Here is a 7,699-nt window from a genome sequence, read left to right on the forward strand (position 1 = left end):
ACAAACACTCTATAGCAATGAGTACTATCAGAATATAGAGCTATTTAACACTTATTTCAACCAAAGTAAATCACTTACCCTACCTTTTAAGTACAGTTTGATATCAATACTTTTGTGCTTTTACTCAAGTAAAATGTTGAATTCCGGGCTTTTACTTGTAACAGAGTACTTACGCATTGCAGTATTGATACATTTACTTTAGAAAAACATTTTGATTACTTTTCACCACTGGTGACATATGTGCATCATCTCTCTCTCGATGGCCTCTTAACCCTGTGTTGTCTGGGTGGTGGATTCATTCCAGGGAACGGTCAGCGGAGCGTTGACTCGAGTGGGAGGAGCTCAAGACTTCCTCAACGCCAACACCACGGCCATCATTAAGGCTGTGAGTATAGAGTCACATGACCACCGCTTGATCCTTATAACCACATGAACCCTAGCAGCACCCCTTATTCTGAGGCCAACATTTGGTGAAAATGAAAGCTGAGCTTGTAGATCTGCAGTTATTTTCCGGCAAAGAGATTTGGTGAAGAGGGAAATACTAGCAAACTTAATATAGAGCACCCGATCAACTAAGTATATAGTTTGAAACCTTGTATCTCCATATTTCCATATGTCCATATTTCATCATATAAGAGTGTCGCACAAAAGTAGTGAAAATAGCAGATCTGCAAGCTCACAACGCCTCGCGTTCTGTGGTGCTGATTACATACCATGAGAAGTACAGTAAGTCTATCTGAAGGGAGCATTCAGCTATATTACAGTGCCCCGCGCACGCGTGTGTGTGTGTGTGTGTGTGTGTGTGTGTGTGTGTGTGTGTGTGTGTGTGTGTGTGTGTGTGTGTGTGCGTGTGCGTGTGCGTGTGACCGTGTGACCCCTTTGGTCTATTTTACAGCACATATACATAATACTATCACACACTATTCACACAGTTCACTCTCAGAGCAGGATTTAACCCAGAATTCCACCGATTCTCATGACTATTCCACTGTAAAGCAGGGAAGGAATGCGTGGAATGTACGTTCTATCTGTAACTCTCTTTCACTCACTCTCTCTCTCTCTCTCTCTCTCTCTCTCTCTCTCTCTCTCTCTCTCTCTCTCTCTCTCTCTCTCTCTCTCTCTCTCTCTCTCTGTAGGAAAGCAGGGAGTTTGTTGAGTGTCAGTTGAGTTACTTCACCTCTTATGCTGACTGGGCCAACCTGACGGTAAACAAACATCTCTTCAAACCTTTTGCAGATTAATAGTTTAGCATTTTACCTTTGTTAGTTTTTATTTATAGTTAGTTTTGACTTTCAGATTCTTTGATTTGTTTTTAATCCATTCAATTCTAAGACGTGTCTGTGTCATTTTAGATTTCTTTGGCTATTCAAAAATAGCAGATCTACCAGCTGATAGCGTGGCACACTGTAGATCTGCTAATTGTTTTTAAATTGTGAAGGTTTGTGCAAATCTTTAAATATATATTTTTAAAGACAACATTTGTAAAAAAAAAATGTTCCAGGGACCCCCAGAAGCAAAGATTTGAGTGACAAATGTTAGCTTTAAAAATATATATATTCAAAGATTTTCACGATTTTTCTAAAATAGCAGATCTACAAGCTCATAGTGCGGCACTTTGAGCTTGTAGATCTGCTATTTTTGAACAGCCAAAGAAATCTAAAATGACAGAGATGTGTCCCTGCATTGAATGGGTTAAATTGAATTTGTTTTTTTAGTTAATTTTAAAAATTTGTTTTAGTGTTAGTTTGTCAGGGGGTATATTCACAAAGTTTTGAAAAAGTATTGTGTTAAAACTGTCACAGCTAGAAAACGTGCAAGATACTGTAGATTTCATATGCATGCAATATACTAGGCTTAAGTTTTAAATAGATTGAAATAAATGTTTTTAGTTTGTTGTAGTAACTTTTGTAAACACACAGTTTGACATTATTTTCTTCCCACATCTACTTTTTGTCATTTCATTAGGTTTAGTTAACTACGATAACAGTTTCTCTGTGTGCGTGCGACGTGCGTGCGTGCGCTAACCCATTAAGACCGGGAAAAGCATCTGTCATTTTAGATTTTAACCACTTTAACCATTATTTTATACTTTGGGCTATTCACAAATAGCAGATCTACAAGCTCTGAGTGCCGCGCTAGGAGCTTGTAGATCTGCTATTTTTTGAAAAATCATGAACGTTTTTGCAAATCTTTGAATATGTATTTGTGTGTGTGTGTGTGTGTGTGTGTGTGTGTGTGTGTGTGTGTGTGTGTGTGTGTGTGTGTGTGTGTGTGTGTGTGTGTAATGCAGATCACACAGCAGGTGGGGCGCTGTGGGCCAGTGGCCGGAGCTGTGGACTCAGCAGAGACCATCGTCTGTGCCAACGTGGTGGAGTCTCTGGTGAGAGGAGGAGTCCCACAGGGCTCTGTGCTAGCGTCTTTCTTTCTTTCAGATCTACGCCGCGTTTTGAGCTTGTAGATCTGCTACTTTTGCTGTTTTTGAATTTGAATCAGAAAAGTACCAGTTTTGGACATATGAGGTTTCCACCTGACAGAGACAAGTTTAGTTTGCCAGCTGATGACTTTCAGTCCTACATGTCAAACAGAAATATTGTGCAAAAATACATGATGATTCACGACTTAAGCCCTATTTCGAATATAGTGAAAATAGCTGATCTACAAGTACACATCACGACACAGTGCGACGTTGTCCCATATTGACATTGTCAACCAGTTTAAACAGTTTCTCAATGGAAGTGTACAGCAGGGAGCCCACCTCCAACCACTGCAGATGTACTAGTTATGTTGTATTAACATACTCTACCATACAGAATGCTTAAAATAAAGTTTTGTTCATTGAGATAAGTGCCAGAATGTATAGCTTTGAAATGGAACGAGTGACTTTCAGCAGCTGATCTATATGTCACATACAATCCTTCCTGTCAACGTTTGAACTCTGTCTCCACAGAACGCTTTCTGGTTCAGTCTGGGCTGGTGTCTCATCTTCTTCATCCCTAGCATCATATGTTCTATCAAACTGGCCAAGTACTACAGGAGAATGGACGAATCGGATGTATATGAGTGAGTAGCCCCACTTACACACACACACACACACACACACACACACACACACACACACACACACACACACACACACACACACACACACACACACACACACACACACACACACACACACACACACACACACACACACACACACACACACACACACACACACACACACACACACACACACCTAGCGGCAGTCAAGGCCAGTGGTGGAAAAAGTATTTTTCTTTTTTACTTAAGTAAGCTTGTACTATATAAGTCTATATAAATCTATATAAGTCTATATAGGGCTGAAGTAGTTAATGTATGTTTTGTAAAATCTACAAAGTAACTAATAACTAAAGTTGTCCAATAATTGTTGAGTAAAAGTACAATATTTGCCTCTGAGATGTAATGGAGTAAAAGTAAGTGAAAATTGAGAGAAGAGAAGTATTGAAAATTGCAGTAAAGTAAAAATTCCTCAAAAGTGTACTGAAGTACAGTACTTAGTTACTTTCAACCCTTGGTCGAGGCAGACATTATGGAAAAAGACGAGAATGTGATGCCTCACTTCTGATCTGACTGTTACTCTCTCTCTCACCAGCAACCACATAGGCATAGCAATGAACCACATCCCTCGGGCCCAAATGAAACCCTTCTGAGAAGTGTGGAGCAGACTGGGTACGTTTGATGTATGCAGGGCTTAGAGACTTTCTTAATATCAGACGCCACTTCAAAGTAAAAGCACACGGTTCATTTCTACTGCAAAGCATCACCTTCACCTTGAAGGGAATGAAGAACGGTTGAGGGTCAGGTTGCCAGATGCATGCCAACGACCCATTTATACTTGGTTGTGCATCGTGTCTAGCATTAAAATTAGCCGATCTACAAGCTCACAACACGTCGCAGTGCGGAGTGTTCCGATCTTGAAGATCAGCTATTTTCGGTGCGATACACCAGTGTGCAACCATTAATCAGGTGTAACTGTGGTTCTCACCCAAAGTTGGGATATTTAAATTTCTGAATTTCTGTCTGGACTCTGGAGAGACACAACGGCATAATAAGGGAATCTGCAGGGATGTTGTTTTTTCCCCCATCATTTCAAATTTGCAATTCGTTATTTAATAAATATTCTTGTATCAATGTATTGTATTAATAGAGCCAATGTTTATATTTCAAGCTGTTGCGGCGTTTTGAAGAATGGTCTATAAGTGTGTACAATATGCCTTTTGCACCAGCAGCAAATTTTGCAAACTTACTGTTCACTGCGATTTTTACATCACTTGACAACAAGAGTGAACCGCTATAGGCGAGTGAGTGCCCACACCGAACAGCTGATGGTCTCGCGCGTCGATGAGTTGGCAAGCCGTGGTGAACAGAACTTATAGGTTATCTCCTCTATCTCCCAGTTGCTCATAGCACTTGAAGTTGACAATGACGTGCGTGTTAGGCTAGCTAGTTTTAGTCATAGTCTTTTGAATCAAATTCCATTTAGTTTTAGTCATATTTTAGTCATCTCAAATGTTTTACTGTTAGTCTAGTTTTAGTTGACTAAATATCATAAGATTATGGTCGACTAAATCTACAGTTGATTTAGTCGACTAAAATGTATTTTGGCGGTGCCTTGATGGCGTCATAATGGCTGATTTTATACTTTGTTGCTTGCTGGGAGGAAAACCTAACTTCGACTCTAGAGAGAAAAAATTAAGCCATGAATGCAAGCAGCGGGCGGAATGCGCTACGGCACACAGTTTCCATGGCAAATGTTCTTGGGACTTAATTGCAATGCCGTCTCGTATAATAATAATAATAAATAGCCGATCTACAAGCTCACAGCTTGTAGATCTGCTATTTTCAGAGCGCAACACCTGAGCGCAACCAAACAGTCTTTTAGTTCTACTGGATTTCTTCTCCACTAGTCCCTCCCTAACATTTTAGTCTACAATATATTTAGTCTTAGTTTTAGTCATCATAGCTTAGTTTTTATGTAGTTTTCGTCAATGAAAAAAGGGAGTCGACGAACATTTTTCGTCATAGTTTGAGTCGACGAAATCAACACTGGTTCACTCCCACCCAGCCAAAGGGTGGACAGCTTAGCCAATGAATGAACACGATGGAGGCGTCATGTGGTTTGCAAAATGTGCGGGTGTGAAAGGCACACACACGGCGGCCCATGCTGATACACGGTGCCACCGCCAGCCGCCCAGTTTGATGTCCAGTACTGAACAAACATAGTAATGTGTATTTGTGCCAAGTGGCATCTGTAATATGCCAGCCTCTGTCCATTCACGACTGTGGTTTAACCCATTAAGACCGGGAACGCATCTGTGTCACTTAAGATTTCTTTGGCAATAAAAAAATAGCAGATATACAAGCTCATAACCGAGTGCCGCGCTATGAGCTTGTAGATCTGCTATTTTCTTTTTTATCGTGGAAGTGAATATATAGGCTATATAGTTGTTTAAAGCAATTTTTTTTTACTCAAATCTTTGCTTCTGGGGGTCCCTGGAACAACATATTTTGAGATGGGGGTCTGCGGCCAAATACATATCATTTTGGTGGTCCTTGACATGAAAAAGGTTTTAGAACCACTGATATTATAGCAACATACGTTTTTTTTTAAAACTGTTAGGATTTAGAAGACATTTGAAGAATCCTCATCTTCAAGCTCATAGCACGGCACCGAGTGGCGCGCTATGAGCTTGTAGATCTGCTATTTTTGAATAGCCAAAGACATCTTAAAATGACACGGATGCGTTCCCGGTCTAATCGAGCAGCTGTGCCAACGTAAAGCACATAAGTAAAGCATATAAGTCTACAGTATGTCTATACTTCGCCGTACGACAAAGTATAGACCTCGGTCCATACATGAAGCATAGCCTATAGGAATTTCAGGCACATTACTGTATGTTAATTAATGAAAGAAATACACCTTTCTCTGGGGAACAATTTGTGTTTAATGTCTTGATGTGTCACTGTTTGCCAGCAAAGCAGCTGATTTTGTTTTTGTTCATATATTTTTTTTCCAAAGATATTTTTGTAATAATTAGAGATCTTGATAAAAAATTATTAGTATTTATAGTAACTATTTTGTACTTGAGGGGTAGTAGATGTTTGTCTCTGTGTTACAAAGCACTTTATATGATCTTTTTTACGCAAGGTGCATTTGTGTACTACATTTCTGCAAGGTGTTGTCCAACGCACTGTGAATAAAATTTGCTACTGATTGATTTAGACTGTGACTCTGTTGTGTGTTTTTCTACTTCTGACCCATGAAATCTTTATATTATTCTCTACACAGCCCATAAACATGTCAGTATCATGGTCAGAATCAGTTCAGTATCACGGTCAGTATGATGTCAGTATCACGGTCAGTATCATGGTCAGTATCATGGTCAGTATCATGTCAGTAACATGTAAATATCATGTCAGGATTATGTCAGTAACATGTAAATATCATGTCAGTATCATGTACTATATTTTAGCCACTGGCATTCTTTTTTGCTTTGGCCAAAAGGTTAGCCAAAACTAAAATTTTAAAATGGTTACTTGTTTTAGAGTAGGCCTTCCTTTGAAGTAGCTAATCTTGAGCTAAATTCAACGTTGGGCGAAATGTGACATGACAGTTAATCCCATAGCCTTGTTAGCTATTAAAGGTCCTCTACAAAATAATAATTGTCTCCATTTCTACACTCTCAGAGCGAAATACCCATAAGGGTCCTTTTGGTTCCATTTGTACGCTGCTCTCTCTCACTCATTTGGAGTTACAGACCTGTACGTTCCTAACTACAGTATCACTCATTTAGCTGGGGACCTCCTGGTACCCCCTCACGGACCCCTTCGCGGTTCGCGATCCAACATCCAGGATAATTCAGTGTAGAATGCCATTTTCCTTGGGGTACGCACAGTAAAGATGTAGTCTTTCAGTTCAGTAGAACACAGTCAGCAGTTCAGAGACCCGGGCAGACAGTATACCTGAACCGTGTCAGCCATTTAGATTGATTATTGTTTACAGGATGCTGTCTATATATAGAGCAGAGGGATCAATAGCATTAGCACGCCAGTAAGTCTCAGAATCTTTGTAATACGAGAGGCTGGAGGATTCTGAGCATCAAACTAGACAGCATCACAGAAAAACGTGTGTGTGTGTGTGTGTGTGTGTGTGTGTGTGTGTGTGTGTGTGTGTGTGTGTGTGTGTGTGTGTGTGTGTGTGTGTGTGTGTGTGTGTGTGTGTGTGTGTGTGTGTGTGTGTGTGTGTGAGAGAGAGGGAGAGAGAGAGGGAGAGAAAGGGGAGAAGAGAGATGGGGTGGAAAGAGAGGGGAGGAGAGAGAGAGAGAGAGAGAGAGAGAGAGAGAGAGAGAGAGAGAGAGAGAGAATAGACAGTCACATGAGTTGAGGATAATGGGGGGAGGTTATGCCAGGTATCAGGATGGAATTTGACCCTGGTGGTGGTTGCTTCTGCAGGACACAGCACTTTTCTTGCTTCCTTTGGGGGAGAATGAGGTTGTTCTGCATTCTGGAGACATGAGAGAATGGGCCCTATTTTTTCGCCGGTGCCTTACCCATTATCCCTAAACTTCTTTGCCATTTTTTAAAACTATTTTTAAAAACATTTTGAAATAGTTCAACTAGCCGATCTACATCGACACGTTGTGAGCTTGTCAAAAAA

General features: G+C 40.4%; 1 protein-coding gene across 4 annotated transcripts in view; it reads left to right on the top strand.

Annotated features, from left to right (window-relative positions):
• Window positions 1–6,266, top strand: part of prom2 (prominin 2) — a 32,500-nt gene extending 26,234 nt beyond the window's left edge. For 3 of the 4 annotated variants that reach the window (XM_084077126.1, XM_084077125.1, XM_084077127.1), the window contains 5 exons: window positions 305–385; window positions 1,137–1,205; window positions 2,291–2,380; window positions 2,948–3,060; window positions 3,635–6,266. In XM_084077126.1, coding sequence (XP_083933252.1) covers window positions 305–385; window positions 1,137–1,205; window positions 2,291–2,380; window positions 2,948–3,060; window positions 3,635–3,692 — 411 coding nt within the window. In that variant the 3' untranslated portion in view covers window positions 3,693–6,266. The remainder of the gene's footprint in view (window positions 1–304; window positions 386–1,136; window positions 1,206–2,290; window positions 2,381–2,947; window positions 3,061–3,634) is intronic. The other variant, XR_014602153.1, reaches the window with a different exon arrangement.
• Window positions 6,267–7,699: the final 1,433 nt, after the last annotated feature.

The sequence above is a fragment of the Gymnoscopelus microlampas genome (assembly GCF_963454915.1).
Source record: "Gymnoscopelus microlampas genome assembly, chromosome: 13".
Taxonomy (NCBI): domain Eukaryota; kingdom Metazoa; phylum Chordata; class Actinopteri; order Myctophiformes; family Myctophidae; genus Gymnoscopelus; species Gymnoscopelus microlampas.